General features: G+C 42.2%; 1 protein-coding gene across 1 annotated transcript; it reads right to left on the bottom strand.

Moving 5' to 3' along the window:
* Positions 1-1311: 1311 nt before the first annotated feature.
* LOC119807311 (RING finger protein 10-like) lies at positions 1312-19168 on the bottom strand. The gene is made up of 3 exons (XM_042054551.1): positions 18938-19168; positions 17034-17272; positions 1312-2330 (listed from the first exon to the last, which is right to left on the bottom strand). The coding sequence occupies exons 1-3, from the start codon at positions 19166-19168 to the stop codon at positions 1421-1423; spliced, it is 1380 nt and encodes a 459-aa protein (XP_041910485.1). The 3' UTR covers positions 1312-1420.
* Between the last annotated feature and the right edge of the window lie 1972 nt (positions 19169-21140).

Genomic DNA, 21140 nt, shown 5'->3' with positions numbered 1-21140 from the left:
AATGTTCTTCTCAGACACACTTAGAACCACCTCTAAAATTAACCACATCATCGGCCACAATACAAGCCTTAATAAATTATATTGACAAAATAAAATGAAAATAAAATTATCCCACAATGTATTAGATCATGGTGGACTAAGACAAGAAACTAATATTAAGATTAACCTTGGGAAATATACAAAAGTTTAGAGACTGAACAGTGTGTTTTTGAATAGAAAATGAATCATTGAGGAAACCAGGAGGGAACTTAAAAATCCCCAGGAACAAACAAAAATAAGAACATTAGTGAACAGAATCTCTAGGGTACAGGCAAGTCCTTACTAAGAGTGTAAGCACTCACATTAAATAATCAGAGGGATCTCGATCAAATAACCCAATGAGACACTTCAGGACTCCTAAATAGCAAGAAGAAGCCTACCCCAAATACAGCAGACAGAAAATTGTAATAAAGACCAGGGCATAGATTCGTGACTTTGATACTAAGAATACCATATATAGAATTAATGAAAGAATTGCTTCTTTGAAAGTATTAAAGTTTTAAATTGAACAACTTCTAGACAGACTAACCAAAAGAGATACAAATTACTAAACTAGAGATGAGAAAAATATTGTTACAACAGACTCTAATAAGAGCACATTATCAAGGATTACTTTGAAAATTTATATTCTGAAAAAAAATGAAAATCTAGAAGAAATGGATAAATGTCTAAACTCATATAGGCTACCAACATTAAAGTCAGAAGATATAAATAACCTGTACAGACCTGTGATAAAAAAAAAAAGAGACTAAAGCAAAATTAAAAGTCTCCCCACAAAGAAAGTCCCAGGGCTAGACCCATTCATTGTGAAATTCTACCAGACTTTCAAGGAAGTCTAACACCAACATTCTCAAGCTGTCCTATAAAATGAAAACGCAATGCACACTACTTAACACATCCTACAAAGCCGATGTGACTCCAATACCCAGACAAGATATAAACTCAACAAAATAGAAAACCACGGAATAGTCTCCCTGATGAACACAGAGAATCCTCAACAACAACAACAACAACAACAACAACAACCAAGAAACTGGAGGAGCTTCCATATCTCTATATTGGCAAAATTAATATTGTGAGGGTGGATTTATTGCCTAAAGCAATCTACAGATACCATGTAACCTTCATCAAAATTTAAATGACATTCTTTTTTTATGGTTTATTTTTTTTTTTTGAGTGTCAATACTTTATTTTGGTGTAAAGACTGGAAGCTGGAAAATACACTGTATTTAAAATTTTCTTGGTTCCCCTCACATTGTGGAACTCCCCCCTCCCGCCCCAAGCTAATCAATCTGTTCAAACTCAAATACTTAAAAATTACAGCAGCAAAACAAAAGCACAGAAAAGAAACCAGATGGAGAAGGTGCCTGGGTGAGTAGTGTCACTTGGTGTGGACAACCGAGGTGCTGAATAGGAGCTTCTGTTTCTGCTTCTTCCGTTTCTTTCCTCCTCTGTCTTCAGAGAGGGGGTCTGAAGTAGCTGGTGTGTCCAACTTCATGAAGGCTGCTTCAATAGCTTGGCTGAAGGAATTCTGGAAACTGGGCACAGGAACACGGTCAGAGTTATCACTCTCCCCATCGCTGTCCACAGGGGCAGGAGGAACCAAGCTATTATTCTCATCTTTCTTTGGAGCGGTTTTGGGCCACATGTCTGCTTTTGCTTTCCCGACCCTCAGCATCTGGGCAAAGGAAAGGAAGGGAGAGTCTTCTTCCAGACTCCCAACGCAGAAGGAGGGACTGCCCTGACTGGTAGTGGGTGACAAAGGGGTCAGCAGAAAGTCTGCATGAGAACCTGGACTTCTGCTAAGAGGAGAAAGGGAGAGGGCCCCATGGCCCTCTGTGCTGGTGGGACCCAAAGCAGAATCAGAGGAGCAGGTATAGGAATTGAAGGCAGGAAACTGCTGAAGGTTCTCTAGGGGAATGTGGACTTCAGGATACCTGCCCTGTCTCTTGTTCTCCTCCATTTCAATTCTGCGCTCTCGGCGTCGCTCCTCTCGAGCCTTCTTTTGGCGCTGACGCTTTCTTTTCTCAATGTCACCTGAGAACATCTCGAGAGTTTCCTTAGAGACCACAGGAGGCTGCAGAGCCAGTTCACAGATGCTGAACTCACAGGTGAGTGGCAAGTGAGAGAGATACCTATGGCGCTGTCGAACATCCTCAGACATGGAATACCCAGCAATCTCTACCACTGTCGCTGAGATCTTCTCTGGGCTCTGCTCCAGGCTGCCATACTCCCGCACAAGGCAGCGCACATTGACAGGGTGCAGGAACATGTGTTGTCCATCCTCCAGGCTTCACCCAGCTGAGCAGCTCTCCTTGTTACTACTTCTACCAAGTGGTTTATTTTTTTTATATTTAAAAATTTCCATCTCCTTCCCTCCTCCTCCCCCCTCCCTCCCCTCCTCCTCCCCCTTCCCTCCCCTCCTTCTCCCCCTTCCCTCCCCTCCCCTCCACCCATACCTACCCTCCCTCCCTCTCAAGGCCAAGGAGCCATCAGGGTTCCCCACTCTATGCTAAGACCAAGGTCCTCCCAACTCCCCCCAGGTCCAGGAAGGTGATCGACCAAGCTGAGAAGGCTCCCACAGAGCCCGTCCATGAAGAACAATCAGAGCCCAGAGCCATTGTCCTTTGCTTCTCAGTCAGCCCCCGCTGTTGGCCACACTCAGAGAGACGGGTTTGGTCGCATGATCCATCAGTCCCATTCCAACTGGAGTTGGTGATCTCCCATTAGTTCTGTCCCACCGTTTCCATGAGTGAACGCACCCCTCTCGTTCCTGACTTTCTCCCTCATGTTCTCGCTCCTTCTGCTCCTCATCGGGACCTTGGGAGCTCAGTCCAGTGCTCCAATGTGGGGCTCAGTCACCTTCCCCATCTGTCGCCAGCTGGAGGTTCCCTCACGGTCCTGACTTTCTTTCTCATGTTCTCTCTCCTTCTGCTCCTCATCAGGACCTTGGGAGCTCAGTCCGGTGGTCCAATGTGGGGCTCTGTCATTTTCTTCATCTATCGTCAGGTGGAGGTTCTATGGTGATATGCAAGAAATTCATCAGTATGGCTATAGGAACTGGCCTTTTCAGGCTCCCTCTCCTCAGCTGCCCAAGGAACTAACTGGGGGCGTCTCCCTGGAAATCTGGGAACCCCCCTAGGGTCAAGTCTCTTGACAACCCTCAGGTCGCTCCTTAAATTAAGATATATGCTTCCCTGCTCTCATATCCACCCTTCCTATATCCCAAGCACCCCATTCCTCCGAGCTCCCCCCGCTCTCCCCTTCACACTTTTCTCTCCCCATCTTCCCTTGGCCCAGCCTTGCCCAACCCTCAAGTTCCCAATTTTGCCTGGCGATCGTGTCTACTTCCAATATCCAGGAGGATTACTATATCTTTTTTTGGGAGTTCACCTTCTTATTATCTTCTCAAGGATCCCAAATTTATAGGCTCGATGTCCTTTAATTATGGCTAGAAACCGAATATGAGTGAGTACATCCCATGTTCATCTTTATGGGTCTGGGTTACCTCACTCAGAATAGTGTTTTCTATTTCCATCCATTTGCCTGCAAAATTCAAGATGTCATTGTTTTTTACCGCTGAGTAGTATTCTAGCATGTATATATTCCACAGTTTCTTCATCCATTCTTCCACTGAAGGGCATCTAGGCTGTCTCCAGGATCTGGCTATTACAAATAATGCTGCTATGAACATAGATGAGCATATGCTTTTGTTGTATGATTGGGCATCTCTTGGGTAGATTCCCAATAGTGGAATTGCTGGGTCCTGGGGTAGGTTGATCCCGAATTTCCTGAGAAACCGCCACACTGCTTTCCAAAGTGGTTGCACAAATTTGCATTCCCACCAGCAATGGATGAGTGTGCCCCTTACCCCACAACCTCTCCAGCAAAGGTTATTATTGGTGTTTTGGATTTTAGCCAATCTGACAGGTGTAAGATGATATCTCAAAGTTGTTTTGATTTGCATTTCCCTGATAGCTAGGGAGGTTGAGCATGACCTTAAGTGTCTTTTGGCCATTCGAACTTCTTCTGTTGAGAATTCTCTGTTCAGTTCAGCGCCCCATTTTTTAATTGGGTTAATTGGCATTTTACCGTCTAGCCTCTTGAGTTCCTTATATATTTTAGAGATCAGACCTTTGTCAGTTGCAGGGTTGGTGAAGATCTTTTCCCAGTCAGTAGGCTGCCTTTGTGTCTTAGTGACAATGTCCTTTGCTTTACAGAAGCTGCTCAACTTCAGGAGGTCCCATTTATTCAATGTTGCCCTTAAAGTCTGTGCAGCTGGGGTTATGCATAGGAAACGGTTCCCTGTGCCCATTTGTTGTAGAGTACTTCCCACTTTCTCCTCTATCAAGCTCAATGTGTTCAAATTAATATTGAGGTCTTTAATCCATTTGGACTTGAGTTTTGTGCATGGTGATAGATATGGATCTACTTTCATTCTTCTACAGGTTGACATCCAGTTATGCCAGCACCATTTGTTGAAGATGCCCTCTTTCTTCCATTGTGTACTTTTGGCTCCTTTATCAAAAATCAGGTGTTCATAGGTTTGTGGTTTAAGATCCGGGTCTTCTATACGATTCCATTGGTCAACTTCTCTGTTTTTATGCCAATACCAAGCCGTTTTCAATACTGTAGCTTTGTAATAGAGTTTGAAGTCAGGGATGGTAATGCCTCCAGAAGAACCTTTATTGTATAAGATTTTTTTGGCTATCCTGGGTTTCTTGTTTTTCCATATAAAGTTGATTATTGTCCTCTCAATCTCTGAAGAATTTTAATGGGACCTTGATTGGGATTGCATTGAATCTATAGATTGCTTTTGGTAGAATTGCCATTTTTACTATGTTGATCCTCCCAATCCACGAGCAGGGGAGATCCTTCCATTTTCTGGTATCCTCTTCAATTTCTTTCTTCAAAGACTTAAAGTTCTTGTCAAATAAATCCTTCACTTCTTTGGTTAGCGATACTCCCAGATATCTTATGCTATTTGTGGCTATTGTGAAAGGTGATACTTCTCTGATTTCCCTCTCTGCTTCCTTATCCTTTGTGTATAGGATGGCGACTGATTTTTTGGAGTTGATCTTGTATCCTGCCACGTTACTGAAGGAGTTTATCAGCTGTAGGAGTTCTTTGGTGGAGTTTTTGGGGTCGCTTATGTATACTATCATATCATCTGCAAATAATGAAAGTTTAACTTCTTCCTTTCCAAATTGAATCCCCTTGATTCCCTTATGTTGTCTTATTGCTATTGCTAGAACTTCAAGCACTATATTGAAGAGATAAGGAGAGAGTGGACAGCCTTGTCGTGTTCCTGAATTTAGTGGGATAGCCTTGAGTTTCTCTCCGTTTAATTTGATGTTAGCTGTCGGCTTGCTGTAAATAGCTTTTATTATATTTAGGAATGACCCTTGTATCCCTAATCTCTCCAAGACCTTTATCATAAAAGGGTGCTGAATTTTGTCAAATGCTTTTTCAGCATCTAATGAGATGACCATATGGTTTTTTTTCCTTCAGTTTGTTTATATGATGGATTACATTAATAGATTTTCGTATGTTGAACCAGCCCTGCATCTCTGGGATGAAGCCTACTTGATCGTAATGGATAATTTTTCTAATGTGTTCTTGGATTCGGTTTGCCAGTATTTTATTGAGAATTTTTGTGTCAATGTTCATGAGTGAGATTGGCCTGTAATTCTCTTTCTTGGTTGAGTCTTTGTGTGGTTTAGGTATCAGGGTAACTGTAGCTTCATAGAAGGAATTTGGCAGTGACTCTTGTGTTTCTATATTATGAAATACCTTAAGGAGTATAGGTATTAGGTCTTCTTGGAAGTTCTGGTAGAATTCCGCATTGAAACCATCTGGTCCTGGGCTCTTTTTGGTAGGGAGGTTTCTGATAACAGTTTCTAATTCTTTGCGACTAACAGGACGATTTAGAGCATTTACCTGGTCCTGGTTTAACTTTGGTATATGGTATTTATCTAAAAAACTGTCCATTTCTTTTACATTTTCCAATTTTGTGGCATACAGGCTTTTGTAGTAAGATCTAATGATTTTCTGAATTTCCTCTGTGTCTGTGGTTATGTCCCCCTTTTCATTTCTGATCTTATTAATTTGCGTGTTCTCCCTCTGCCGTTTGATTAGTTTGGCTAAGGGTTTGTCAATCTTGTTGATTTTCTCCAAGAACCAGCTTCTTGTTTCATTGATTCTTTGGATTGTTTTCTGTGTTTCTATTTTGTTGATTTCTGCCCTCAATTTGATTATTTCCAGTCTTCTACTTCTCCTAGGTGAGTCTGCTTCTTTTTTTTCCAGAGCTTTCAGGTGTGCTGTTAAGTCACCAATGAGCGCTTTCTCCGTTTTCTTTAAGTGGGCACCTAGTGCTATGAACTTTCCTCTTAGCACTGCTTTCATTGTGTCCCATAGGCTTGAGTACGTTGTGTCTTTGTTTTCATTAAATTCAAGAAAGACTTTAATTTCTTTCTTTATTTCTTCCTTGACCCAGGTGTGGGTCAGTAGTTGACTGTTCAGTTTCCATGAGTTTGTGGGTTTCTGGGGGTAGCATTGTTGTTGAATTCTAATTTTAATCCATGGTGATCCGATAAGACACAGGTGGTTACTAATATTTTTTTGTAACTGTGGAAGTTTGCTTTGTTACCAAGTATATGGTCAATTTTCGAAAAGGTTCCATGAGCCGCAGAGAAGAAGGTATATTCTTTCCTATTTGGGTGGAATGTTCTATAGATGTCTGTTAAGTCCATTTGGTTCATTACCTCCATTAAGTCTTTCAATTCTCTGTTAGGTTTCTGTCTGATTGACCTGTCCATTGGTGAGAGAGGAGTGTTGAAGTCTCCAACTATTAGTGTGTGTGGTTTGATGGCTGCCTTGAGTTCTAGAAGTGTTTCTTTTACATAAGTGGGAGCTTTTATATTAGGGGCATAGATATTCAGGATTGAGACTTCATTCTGATGGATTTTTCCTGTTATGAGTATAAAGTGTCCCTTTCCATCTCTTCTGATTGATTTTAGTTTGAAGTCAACTTTGTTGGAAATTAGTATGGCCACACCCGCTTGTTTCTTAGGGCCATTTGCTTGATAAACCTTTTCCCAACCCTTTACTCTGAGTAGATGTCTGTCTTTGTGGTTGAGGTGTGTTTCTTGTAAACAGCAAAATGTTGGATTCTGTTTTCGTATCCAGTCTCTTAGCCTGTGCCTTTTTATAGGTGAATTGAGTCCATTGATATTAAGTGATATTAATGACCAGTGGTTGTTAACTTCAGTCATTTTTAGTAGTAGAGTTTGTGTGTTTCCCTTCTTCTAGTTGTGCTGGTGAAAGGTCGCTAGATGCCTGAGTTATTGTCGGCGTTGTTGGACTCCTTAGTTTGTGATTTTCCTTCTATTACTTTCTACAAGGCTGGATTTGTGGCTGCGTATTGTTTAAATCTGTTTTTGTCCTGGAATATCTTGTTTTCTCCATCAATGGTGAATGCAAGCTTTGCTGGGTATAATAGTCTAGGCTTGCATCCATGTTCCCTAAGTGTCTGTAGCACATCTATCCAAGCTCTTCTGGCTTTCATGGTTTCCATTGAGAAATCAGGTGTAATTCTGATAGGTTTCCCTTTATATGTTACTTGACCTTTTTCCTTTGCAGCTCTTAATATCTGTTCTTTATTCTGTATGTTTTGTGTTTTGATTATTATATGGCGTGGGGATGCTTTCTTTTGATCCAGTCTATTTGGTGTTCTGTAGGCTTCTTGTACCTTCATAGGAACATCCTTCTTTAGGTTGGGGAAGTTTTCTTCTATAATTTTGTTGAATATGTTTTCTGGGCCTTTGAGTTGTAATTCTTCTCCTTCTTCTACCCCAATTATTCTTAGGTTTGGTCTTTTCATGGTGTCCCAGATTTCCTGAATGTTTTGTGTTAAGAATTTGTTAGATTTGTTTAGTTCTTTAATCTGTGAGTTTATTTCCTCTATTGTATCTTCAGAGTCCGAGATTCTTTCTTCCATCTCTTGTATTCGGTTGGAAATACTTGTCTCTGAAGTTTCTGTTCGTTTACTCAGAGTTTCCATTTCCAGTCGTCCCTCAGATTGTGTTTTCTTCAATACCTCCATTTCATTTATCAGGTCTTGTACTGTTTCCCTTACCTGTTTGATTGCTTTTTCTTGTTTTTCTTGTTTTTCTTGGGTATCTTTGAGAGATTTATTTATTTCGTCTACCTTTTTGTTTGTCATCTCCATTTCTTTATGGCAGTTTTTTACCTCCTGTTTAAGGTCCTCTATTATTTTCATAAAGTACTGTTTAATGTCGGTTTCTTCTATATCTTCTGGGGTAGGGTGTTCAATTCTTGTTGTTTCGGGATGTCTGGTTTGTGGTGATGTCATGTTGCCTTTCATGTTGTTGGAGGAGCTCCTGCATTGGCGCCTGCCCATCTCTTCCTTCAAAAGGAGCGCGGAGGTGTTTGGTGTCCCCAAAGAATGATGGATCCTCCTGCAGACTGTCAGGTCCCCTTGCAGGCCGAGCAGCTCTCAGACAAAGGCCTACCTTGCTCCGGGCAGTCAAATGAAGGAGGGGACCTCCCACCGGCCTGGGTGCACTCAATTCCAGGTCCCCAGAGCCCAAACAGGCAGAGCTGTGGGATTTTGTGGCCTTAAATGACATTCTTGACAAAACTAGAAAAGAATACTCCCAAAATGCACGTGGAAACACAAAAACACATGATAGCAAATGCAACTCTAAGCAGAAATAATACAGCCAAAATTATCAAGCTGCTTGACTTTAAGCTATCCTACAGAGCCATAGTGCCAAAGGCAGCAAGGTACTGTCTACAACAGACATGTTGATCAGTGGAATGTGATAGAAGACCCAGAGGTGAACTCAGCTCTAGACACTTAATTTTGGCAAAGGTATAAAAGGGCATGCATGGGAAAAACAACAGTCTTTCAACAAATGGTGTTGACTAAATTGGGTTTTCTTGCCAAAGAAATTAGATCCATATCTCTCAGCTTGCACAAAAAAAAAACCCTAACTCAAACTCGATCAAAGATCTTTATTTGAAACTGGTAATGTTGAAATTAATAAGGGAAAACACTTCAGGATGTAGGCACGGGCAAGAAACGTCTGAACAGAGTTTCACAATAGCACAGCAAACACAGTAGCACAACAAGAAACGCCCCAAGAACTGATAAATGGGATTGTATGGAATTGTGAAGCTTCTGCACAGCAAAAGAACTATCAGTAGAGTAAGGCATCTATTGAATTTTCGAAAATCTTTGTCAACTATGCATCAGAAAAAGGACTAATAGCTAGAATATACGAAGAACTTTAAAAAGTAAACACAAAGACTAAAAATAAGCAATGGGCCAATGAACTGAGCAAACAATTCTCAAAAGAAGAAGCACAAATTGCCTATAAATATTTTTTCAAGTGTACAATATCCCTAGCCATCAGGAAAATGAAAATTAAAACTATTTTGAAAACAAGATAGGGAACAATAAAGGAAGACAGCTAGCGTCAACCTCTGACATCCACATGCAAATGTATACACCTGCACAAAACACACACCCAAATACACCACACACATTTCATGCAGTCTGTGCGTCTGTGTGGGTGTGCACCTGCCCCAGAGCACATGTAGAGGTCAGAAGACAATGTGTAGGAGTCCATTCTCTTCTACTATATTGGTGAAGGGACTAGAACTCAGGTTATCAGACTTGGCAGCAAGTACCTTTAACATTTCAGTGGCCTGTAAGCTTTTAAATAAAATAAAGTGCATGGAATTCCAGTCTGAAAGGTTACCAACACACAGGCACATGACAGCAAATGCTCGGAAGAATATGGGGAGGGAATATTCACATCCACTGTTGGTGGGGGTAAACTGGTGTAACCAACCATGCAAATCACTGTGGAAACTTCTCTAAAATAGAAAATAGATCTACCATACGACCCAGCTGTCTCACTCTTGAGCAATTTCCCAGATGACTCTACATCCTACCGCAGATAAACCTGTACATCTGTTTATTGTGTCTCTTTTCATAATAGAAGGGAAATAGAATTTGCCTAGATGTCCATCAATAGATAAACAAGTTGAAAAATAGGGTACATAGACACAACTGAATTTTATTCAGCCATAAAAAACTAAAATGTGAAAATTTCAGGAAAACAGATGGAACAAGAAAACATATTAAGCTAGGTAGCTCAGAAAGACAAATATCATGCACCCCCTGTTATATTCAGATCTAAGCTCCAAGTTGTTAAATGTGCATATCTAGGCAGGAGCAAAGGTGGTGTCTAAATTACTGGTCTATTGCTGTAATAAAACCATGGTCAAGGAAACTTAGAAAAGAAAGAATTTAACCGGGGTTTGCTTACAGTTTCGAAGGGTTAGTCTGTGTCGTCCATGACCACCATGGCAGGGAGCGTAGCAGTAGGCAGGCAGGCATGGCACTGGAGCAGGAGCTGAGAGCTTACATCCTAATCCCCAAGCAGTGAGAGTCAGGGGAGAGAAACTGAGCCTATCACACTTTCTCCATCAAGGCCACACCTCCTGTTCCCTTCTGAAACAGTCCTACTAACTAGAGGACAAGCATTCTAACATACCAGCTTCTGGGGCCATTCTCATTCAGAGCAACACAGTGCCCAAACAAATCAATGTGAGACAAAAGGAAACGCATGGGACAGACAATAGAACCCAGGAGCTATTAAAGCAGAAAGGATACTTGGGGTGAAAGGGAACATTGGGGACAGGAAGAGAAGGGGAGGAGGAGGAGCAGAGTAAGAGAATCAATCAAAACGAAGTACATATGAAAATAACATAAGAACACTTAATTTGTAAGCTAATTTAAATAACTAATTACTTTAAAAGAATGTTGAATAGGACATAACTTAAATACGTTATTTATAGTAGATGTTCAACACAGACTGCCTTCTCTGTGCTGGGAGCAGAACTCCACTCTACCCCTGTGGAGCAGGCAGGGGAAAGGGAACTACATCTTGACTCTAGGTCTAGATTGGCATTCGGAGATTCCATCATTGCTAGTTGGAAGCTACAGTACTGAAATCTGACAAACACTTTGACTAACTTGATTAATCCACATGTGGCAAAAATATTTGCAACCGCTTTCTCTGTGACTTTGAATTTCTTTAATTGACACAATTGTATATGTGTATAACATGTTTCAAAATAGGGGTGTATTTTGTAAGGGCTCCTTTGAGCTAGTTGCGCAACAACTCATTGCTAACATTTAGGGTTTGAACACATCTTCTGGTAATTTTCAAAACGCAATGCACTGTTATTTAACACAGCCGCTGTTTTGTACTGTAGGTCTCTTGAGTGTGGTCCTCCCACTTAACAGGGGAGAGAAAATGTGCATTCTTTTGCCCACATCTCCTTCACCTCTCCCTCCCAGCCTCAAGTGCTGATTCTGCTGTCTCCATCTGTAAGGTCAGCTGTGCACACCCCACACAGACGTGAGCTCCAGTGCTAAGTAGCAGAAGAAATGTGTCTCATTTACGGTTTCACATCGGAGCCTCCTGGGGCATCCATTGTTGCCTTTGTCGTACGGTAGCTTTTAGTCTACCACAGTCTTCGTTTTCTATTTTAGCTTCTGCTGCCTGTACTTGCAAACTCACATAAAAAGCCAGTGTTTACAGCAGTATCATGGTGCGCTGCGGTCAAGTGGCTTGTAGTTTTTGTTGCCTTGCCTTTCAGACTTCTATGTATTTTCAGCTGATTTTTATATGGTGTGATGTAGAGGTATCATTTCATTTAAATGTGGCTATCCATTTTCTCCATTATCATTTATGTAAAACCCCGTCATTTCCTCATTGTACAGTCTCAGAATGTTTGCCCTCTCCCCCTTCAAAATTAATTTTCTATACATCATTGGGCTTCACTTTCTTCCATGGGGATAGGCAGTTTGGATTTTTGATTTTTGTTTTATTTTTTTTTCATGTGTGTACAGTCTGATTACCAGAGTAAAACAATATATTCTGAAGGCAAGTAGCATGGTGCCTCCAGCTTTTTGTTTTTGCTATTTTTGTTGATCTTCTTCAACATGGCTTTACCTATTTGGATGCCTTGTGATTATGTGTGAATTTGTTTTTAAGTAATTTGAAACTAGAGCGATGGCTCAGAGGTTAATAGCAGTTGCTGCTCTTCCAGAGGACAATTCAGTTCCCAGTCCCCAGACTGAGCGGCTCACAGTCATCTACAACCCAAGCTTCAGGGGATCTGACACCTTCTTCTGGCCTCTGGGAACACCTGCACACACATGCATATACTCAGTCAGAGACACACACACACACATATATGTAAATAAAAATAGAAGTATTTAAACATCTATAGCTTCAGTTTCTTCAGTATTCCACACAAAGATATTTCCATTATTTCCTTTCTAATGTTTTCCAGTCTTTAAACACACACACACACACACACACACACAAAACCAGGCAGTGGTGGCACATGCCTTTAGTCACAACACTAGGGAGGCAAAGAAAAGTGGATCTCTGAGCTCGAAGCTAGCCTGGTCAACAAAGCAAGTTCTTTGTAGACAAGCAGGACTGTTACACAGAGAAACCCTGTCTCAAACAAACAAACAAATACGGGTGTGTGTGTGAGAGAAAGCATGTGTGTGTATGTGTGTGTGTGTGTGTATGTGTGTGTCCTAATCATATCTTCCCTCCCACCCCATCTCTAACATCTCTCCCTTCAAGCTTCAAGCCTTTTATTTTTTAAATAACCCACTGAGCACACTTAGTGCTGCCTATATACACAAGGTGTAAGATCATCCACAAAGCCATGGGCAATCTGTCAGTGACCACCCTACCAAACCAAAAGGGACCCCTCCCTCATTAGCAGACAGCAGCTCTCAACAGCTCCTCAGCTAGGAACAGGGCCTCAGGAAGCCCATCCCCCTCCGTGTTGGAATTTTTCATGAGTTTGAACGTGTGCAGGTCCTGTGCAGATGACAGTTTCTATGAGCTCATCTGTGCCACAGCCACGTCGTTTCCAGAGGACGTTCACATCTTTGTGCCCCCTCTTCCATGGTGGTGTTAAGACACATGCCATTTAAGTTAGTCCTCAGCCTAGGTCACTAATAGAAAACAGACCCGCCTCTCAGGGAAGCAGCAGGCCCCAAGAGGATGCTGGTGAAACTGCTTGTATTGTCCAGCTGCCTGGTTGAGCTGCTCACTCCCTGGGTGTTCTCAGCTGGCAAATGAAACTACTTGAAATTGTTTCAGGTGTAGGAGACCTTAGATCTTCAATTGAATAGTCTCAAAATAGTGGTTAACATTCACTTTAAAAAGACAGATGTTGTACTTTGCATTCATATATATTTTGCATTTGACTTTGAGGTTAATTAATGTGATTGTTTTTCTCAGGCGTTCTCTTGTGTCCTTAGTCAAGAACTGAACTGAATCAAATGCTACAAGGTCATCTTATTTTATCCATGCATGTGATTGCCTAATGTTTAATATAGAACTGCACCCAAAAAGTCTGTTGGAGCTATAAAGACAACTAGAAAGATGTTTTTGTTACAGTCTCACAATCCCCTGAAGTCTGCTAAACAAATAAATACAGGGTGTGTGTGTGTGTCTCTCTCTCTCTGTGTGTGTGTGTGTGTGTGTGTGTGTGTGTATGTGTGTGCTGGCTTTTTGAGACAGTGTTTCTTTGTGTCACCCTGGCTGTCCTGGTACTCACTCCGTAGACCAGACCAGGCTGGCCTAGAACTCACTGAGATCTGCCTACCTCTGCTTCCCGGGTGCTAGGACTAAAGGCATGTGCCACCACCGCCAGGCTCATATATATAAGAACACATATGCATTAACCTGTTTTAATGCCAAAAGCTTGTTATTTGTTCATAGTTTCTATATGACTCCTTCAGAAAGGGCTTTGTCTGCCTTAATGAGTGCTATTGGATGGAGTTGGGGAGACAGCTCAGTGGGTAAGAATGCTTGCTGCGCAAGCATGAGGGTCCAGTTCATGCCATACTAAATGATTTCTTAACGTGATGCCAAACACAGTTCATCAAGAGATTTGGGGCAAGCTGTCTAGTGTTTTCTATGAGCGAGCTTGCCGCTGGTGTCTTTCAATCAGCTAGCTTGATACCTTGGCCCACAGGTGGGTGGGCCTGTCACCCAAGTCATGGCACGGAGGTTCTTATTTGATCACTAGTGGTAAACTGCGGCCTGAACTTATGAGTGTCAACCTGGGTCCTATTTTCACAAGGGTCAGCCCGAGGCTTGACTCTGCAGAGGATGAGATCACATGAGAGTACAGCCTTTAATCTTAGTCTACAGGGATGGGCCAAGTCCTGGGATGTAACCTGGTAATCTAGACTCTGCCTTGGCTTTTGACTGTGCCAGGAATTACAGCCTACAGTTGGGGCTGGAGAAGCTTCCTTGAAATGGATACACTGGACTAGATCCAATGTGTGATCCAAGGGAAATGGTAGTTCTCACTTCCCTATCTTCCCTTAATCGGAAGGTCTCTCCCCACACTGAAAGCAGTGTTGGAGGAACGGAGACAGATAGTATAACAACACTGCCCTGTTCATTCCAGGACGTCTCTCCAATCTTGCTTGTCCAGCTACTGTGAGCCTGTACTAGGTTTCCTCAGTGTTTGTGAAGGTCTTTCCAAGTCAGACTTTTGTCCTAATCCATGTTTTTGCCTGAGTATGAACCAGGGTGCCCTATGATGTCATCTTCCTAATGTCAGGTTCCTCCCTCTGGCACTTCTCAGGAAATCAAAATTTAGGGGCAAACAACCTAAAATACAGACTTATTTCTCACTGAAGGCTCTAGACGTGCTTTCAATGAATCCCAATGTTTGAGGTGTATTAGTAGGAAATTCATGGCCTGAAAATAGGCCAACTATAACTTATACTATCTTGCATTAACTCTTCCCACTTTCTTAAGAGACAGATTGGCTCATAATATACACCACTTTATCCCAAAGAGTTCCAAAGTCCCCAGGAAACCCAGATGAACTCCACTCCTCCTTCAAACAGGCTCCTTCCCCACTGGAGAATCATTTTCAGGAAATCGAAAGTAATCGAAAATGGGAAATGCTGCCAAGAGCACATTCTTGTTTCTGAAAACAAAACTTCCCTCATGGCCAAGCAGTCCCTGGAGAATAGGTTATTTAGACACGACTTTAAAGCTCTCCCCAAAGGTCAGAGTTAAACGACCAGCAAAAGAGCAAAAGTCTTTCTTGCAGTTGAGCTTGTGCCATGGCCACTCACACTCTGGCTCTGTCACCAAGTCCATGTAGACCTTGCAGTGCGAGCCTTTGTTGTGGTCTGCACACTCCCTGTTTGTAGCTTGATGCCCATTCTTGTCTGTAACGTCACGTTCATTTTCTCTGCTGCAAATTTTACTTGCAAGGCAAAGAAAATTTCTCTTTCAATATGTTCCATTGTTCTGAACGATCTTGTGCTAAAACTGATTACACTCTTACATATACTTCACTCCAGGTAAAAGATCTTGCTATGTCCTCCAGACATCTCTGCCCAATGTTCAGTTCCTCCTTGACCCTGCCAGACTTTTATGTTATTAAACTGGTCTTAATAATAGTCCTTGACACCTGAATAGCATTCTTCTCATCCCTTGAATTTATTTGATCCCTATAATAGTCCTGTGATGTGAGCAGGGAGGTTATTATTATATCCCCCTTTCAGAAAAGCAAATGAAGACGGGCAATGTGCACTTGGCAACTGTTGCGATGGAGAGTGCCAGTCTCTTCATCTGTCACCAACTTCCCAATAAAGGAATCATCTCTTTGATGGAACCTCAATAATAAACCAGAATTCACCCCAGCGTTCATGGCATCCTCAGTCTGCCTGAATTGCAGCCTTCTGGTTGGGGAGTGTCCTCCTCTGATGCCTGAATGGTAAGCCCCTGAGACCAGGAACAGACTTTTACCATTCTCTGCCTGGGTCTAAGATAGAGCCACATTTACAAGAAGTCTCAGTAAGTCCTTGCAAATTGGGTCCACCTTGCAATGGATGAGCTAGGCTCTCAACACTGCCTGAACCTCTGCTTTCTCTGAACATAGGGTTTCCCACACCTACCATTTAATATATTCTTAGCGGCAGCTAACTTCCCTCACCAACTTTTGTCTACCTAATTATCTGTTAGGTAACCAGCTAGTCTTCCCTAGTACATTCCATCTCTCTTTGTTCTTTTTTAAAACATGTCACGTAAAAATAGACTCAGAGTCAAAGACAAAATATTTTTATCTTCACATGATTCTATTCTACAACATATGGAAACTCAAGGGTTCAAAAAGCCTCAGAGGCAAATTTAAAGCCATTATTGCTTTTAAAATTGGAATTTGAAAGATTTAATTTATTTTTAGATTATTGCACAATCCTCCTATTTTGACAATGTTTTTTATACTAAGTAAACCATATGATCCAGGGGACATTAATAGTGTCAATGGTGTGTTAGTGACTGGCTGAACACCTAGGATAAGAGAGAAGAGAGAGAGAAGAGATGAGAAGAGAGAGAGATATCGCCAAAATAGAGAGAGAAGAGAGGAAAGAGAAGAAAGAGAGAAGAAAGAAGAGGGCAAAAAGAGAAGAAAAAGGAGCCTCATGGAAGAAAGAGATGTAAACCGAGAAAAAGAACCAAGCAAAAATAACTAAACCCCTCTTGTGTCCTCTTCCTCTCCCCCTCTCTTCCTCCCTCCCCTCCCTCCCTCCCTCTTCCTCTCCCCTCTCTTTCTTCCTCCCTCTCTCTCATCTGAGCTCTCTTGCATCCTTCAGGAAGGAAAATCTTCACTGCATCCTTGGACTCCCTCACTGGTACTGTAGGCAATGCTGGCCAGATGGAAATCAAGGAGGGGAAACATTATCGGCACAGCTCTTGCACCTCTTGCCTCCCCCTACGTGGTTTATTTTCCATATTATCAGCTGAAATGCTACATAATGAATGCCCATATATGTGCGTTATCTCTGCTTCCTTGCACCCAAGGGAATCCAAACATGAGGGTCGACCTACCTGCCCATCAAATATTCAAGCTCTTTTTCTACTGGAGAGTTTCTGTGTGTAGGAAAGCCCTTGCACACATAGTGAGAAACTACATTTCCTGATTCCTCATACCTGGATAAAGCAGTGTGGTAAGGTTGAGGAGGAAGGCAATGGGAAGACTGTAGTGTGCACTGTGCAGTCCGTCTTTTTGTTCTTCCCCAAAGCTGGACATCAATATCAATGCCCAGAATGACTTTGGGAGCCACATCCTGGAGATAACACCACTTCTAGCCATCTCATTCCTTAAAGGATACCTCCAGTTAAATGCCTCTCACCCTCACTTGCACATATATGCATAAAAATTTAATTTAAGAGAATAAAGATTGAACCATTGCCTGGATGTAGTAGACATAATACACATTTAGCTTTTCTCATCCACAGTTTAGTTTTTCATAATCTCAGTCACTCATGATCAGCCATGTTCTAAAAACGTCAGTGAAAAATTAAGAAATAAGCAATTCATGGGTTGGAAACCGCCTGCTGTTTGGAATAGTACAGAAACGTCTCAGGCATCCTGCTCTACTCCACAGAGTGTGAGTCATTTTTTTTTGTCAAGGACATTTGCATAGTGTGACTCACATTGTTTATATTCGGATAGCCTTTGTGTTAATGCTCCCCCAAAGCACAAGCCTAGTGATGCTGGAAATCAAAATATGCCACAGAGAAGCCAAGACATGCTTTTTAAGTGAAAAGGTTTGTATGATGGGAACACACACATAAAAAAAATGCAGGATTCAGTACTACCCACGGTTCCAAGCACCTTGGAATATGTCCCCTATATGCCAAAAGGATTAGTATAATGCTGCTGTATTTATTCAGAAAATGTTTGATGACCACGAATGGAAAAAATAAATAAATAAAAGTAGTGACAGTCATGGCAGAACCATGAATGGGAACCCTGGTTTGCTCACGTGCAAAGTCGCACAAACGAATATTGTCGCCAATGATCATGAGTTCCTATGCATAAACACATTGGTCTTGTCCTTAAGCCCTAAGCCTTAAGTGTCCCAATCCTTATACTTTGTTTTAAAAGACGGACTCTGCACACCTTGTACATTAGGCAACCTTCTCACATCTACTTATTTTCAGCTGTGATGAGACTTGGTCCTTTGTCAGGCATTGTGCTGAATACTCATTAAATCTAGCGTCAAAGAGGTTTGGGGGTGTTATTATTGTACCTAGAGGTTTAGGGGGTGTACCTATAGGGTACCCATGATGCTCTGGGCCAGCCTTGTAGCTGCTACCTGGCTTCCAAACATCAATACTCCCCCAGCAAGGGTACAGAATGCAGATTTACATATTAACATACTAAAGCAGCAGTTTCTGAGACATCAAAAGGCTCCAAAAGATCAGCTGTTCCCCTTCTAAATTTATTTGTTCTAGAACTTGCCAAGGGAATGCACTGTTGTGACTGCCTTTTGTTTTTCCTCTAAAAAGGAAAACCTATTTCTGTCCTACAAAAAAAGAGGCTCATAGGGGCTGGATAGAGGGTGGGCTGTGGTTAGGAGCACTTGCTGTTCTTGCAGAGGATCAGGTTGATTTTCAGCATCCCTATCAAGAGGCTCACAATCTCCTGTTACTCCAGTTCTAGGGAATGCTAACATCTGACCTCCATGGTACACATAAACTCATACACTGGCACATACATACGTTAAATAAATGAATGAATAAATTAATACTTCAAAGAACAAGACCCACTGCTTATATTCCCAAAGGAGAAGAGCTCCCAGAGCAAACTGGCCACCTCAGGCCTCTTCAATTGAGAATATTCAGTCTTTACAGCACTCAAGAGCAAGAGAATAGAACTTTGACAGACTTGCACACTATCTTGTATTCTGTGCAGGGTACACACTGACGCTGTTGCTCATGTTTACCCATCCCGCCCTCAGAGGATTAGACATCTCTTTGCAACTTGTATCACCCATTTGAAATGCATTGATCCCTCTCTCCAGAGCCTTAAAGACCAACCAGTTGACACTTGGCATTTGTAGATTAAGATGGGCCCATAGGGAGTTCATTGAGAGGACTCTGGCTCCCTCAGACCCTGACTCCTTCGATGGCCAATCCTGAGGTTGTGTCATGGATGGATGGATGGGAGCCCCCATCCCCACTCCACCCTCCTGCCTTTGGGTGGCCATCAGTGATGGGGAGGATTTTAGCTATTCCACAACACTCCTGAAGGCTTAGTTCTTGAGCATATAATTTTTCTCATGTGCTACGCGGATAGAGAACATCTCAGCAATAAGAAACTGTCACTGAGTCCTGAGGTGATGACTTAGATTTCTAGCTTTGTTTTAGGACATTAGGTAAGGTTTTGGACTTTGAGACATTGAAGCTGAAGAACTCAAGCCCTGAAGTTTGGCTGTGGTCGGTAATTGTTTCCACAGTGAGAGGCATTTTTTTTTATTTTTTATTATTAAAAATTTCCACTTCCCATTTCTCGCCCCCTCCCCCGTTCCCCTCCCTCTCCCTTTCCAGTCCAAGGAGCAGTCAGGGTTCCCTGCCCTGCAGGAAGTCCAAGGTCCTCCCCTCTCCATCCAGGTCCAGGAAGGTGCACATCTAAACAGACTAGGCTCCCTCAAAGCCAGTACATGCAGTAGGATCAAAACCCAGTGCCATTGTCCTTGGCTTCTCAGTCAGCCCTCATTGTCCGCCACGTCCAGAGAGTCCGGTTTGCTCCCATGCTTTTTCAGTCCCAGTCAAGCTGGCCTTGGTGAGCTCCCAGTAGATCAGCCCCACCGTCTCAGTGGGTGGGCATACCCCTCACAGTCCTGACTTCCTTGCTCATGTTCTCCCTCCTTCAGCCCCTCATTTGGGCCTTGGGAGCTCAGTCCAGCACTCCAATGTGAGTCTCTGTCTCTGTCTCCATCCATCACCAGATGAAGCTTCTATGGTGATAAGCAAGATATTCATCAGTATGGCTATAGGAAAGGGCCATTTCAGGCTTCCTCTCCTCACCTGCCCAAGGAACTAGCTGGGGACATCTCCATGAATACCTGGGAACCCTTCTAGACTCAAGTCTCGAGAAGTCGACCTATAGAATCGAATAGAAGACCCAGATATTAACTCACAAACCTATGAACACCTGATTTTCGACAAGGGAGCTAAAAGTATACAATGGAAGAAAGAAAGCATCTTCAACAAATGGTGCTGGCATAACTGGATGTCAACCTGTAGAAGAATGAAAATAGATCCATATCTATCACCATGCACAAAACTCAAGTCCAAATGGATTAAAGACCTCAATATCAATCTGAACACACTGAACCTGATAGAAGAGAAAGTGGGAAGTACTCTACAACACATGGGCAAAGGAGTCCACTTCCTATGTATAACCCCAACAGCACAGACATTAAGGGCAACATTGAATAAATGGGACCTCCTGAAACTGAGAAACTTCTGTAAAGCAAAGGACACTGTCATTAAGACAAAAGGCTACCTACTGACAGGGAGAAGATCTTCACCAACCCCGCAACAGACAAAGGTCTGATCTCCAAAATATATAAAGAACTCAAGAAACTAGACTTTAAAATGCTAATTAACCCAATTTAAAAAATGGGGCACTGAACTGAACAGAGAATTCTCAACAGAAGAAGTTCAAATGGCCAAAAAAACACGTAAGGTCATGTTCAACCTCCTTAGCGATCAGGGAAATGCAAATCAAAACAACTTTGAGATATCATCTTACACCTGTCAGAAAGGCTAAAATCAAAAACACTAATAATAGCCTTCGCTGGAGAGGATGTGGAGTAAGGGGAACAATCATCCATTGCTGGTGGGAATGCAAACTTGTGCAGCCATTTTTTAAATCAATGAGAGAGTTTTTAAAGAGAACAAAAAATCTTACGAAGCAGCTAATGTGTGTCCCATCCTAGGTTAGGCATTCCTTGTGCATCTCATTTCTTTCCCCCCCCAAAAAATCCCTAAAGCATAATGTCTTCATTTGGGTTTCTATTGCTGTAAAGAGACACCATGACCCCAGCAACTCTTACAAAGGAAACATTCAACTGGGGTGGCTTGCTTACAGTTTCAGAGGCTCAGCCCATTAGCATCATGACAGGAAGTATGTGGCATGCA

The sequence above is a fragment of the Arvicola amphibius genome, chromosome 2 (assembly GCF_903992535.2).
Source record: "Arvicola amphibius chromosome 2, mArvAmp1.2, whole genome shotgun sequence".
In the NCBI taxonomy this organism is placed as follows: Eukaryota; Metazoa; Chordata; class Mammalia; order Rodentia; family Cricetidae; genus Arvicola; species Arvicola amphibius.
This window is presented reverse-complemented; position numbering and strand designations above follow the sequence as displayed.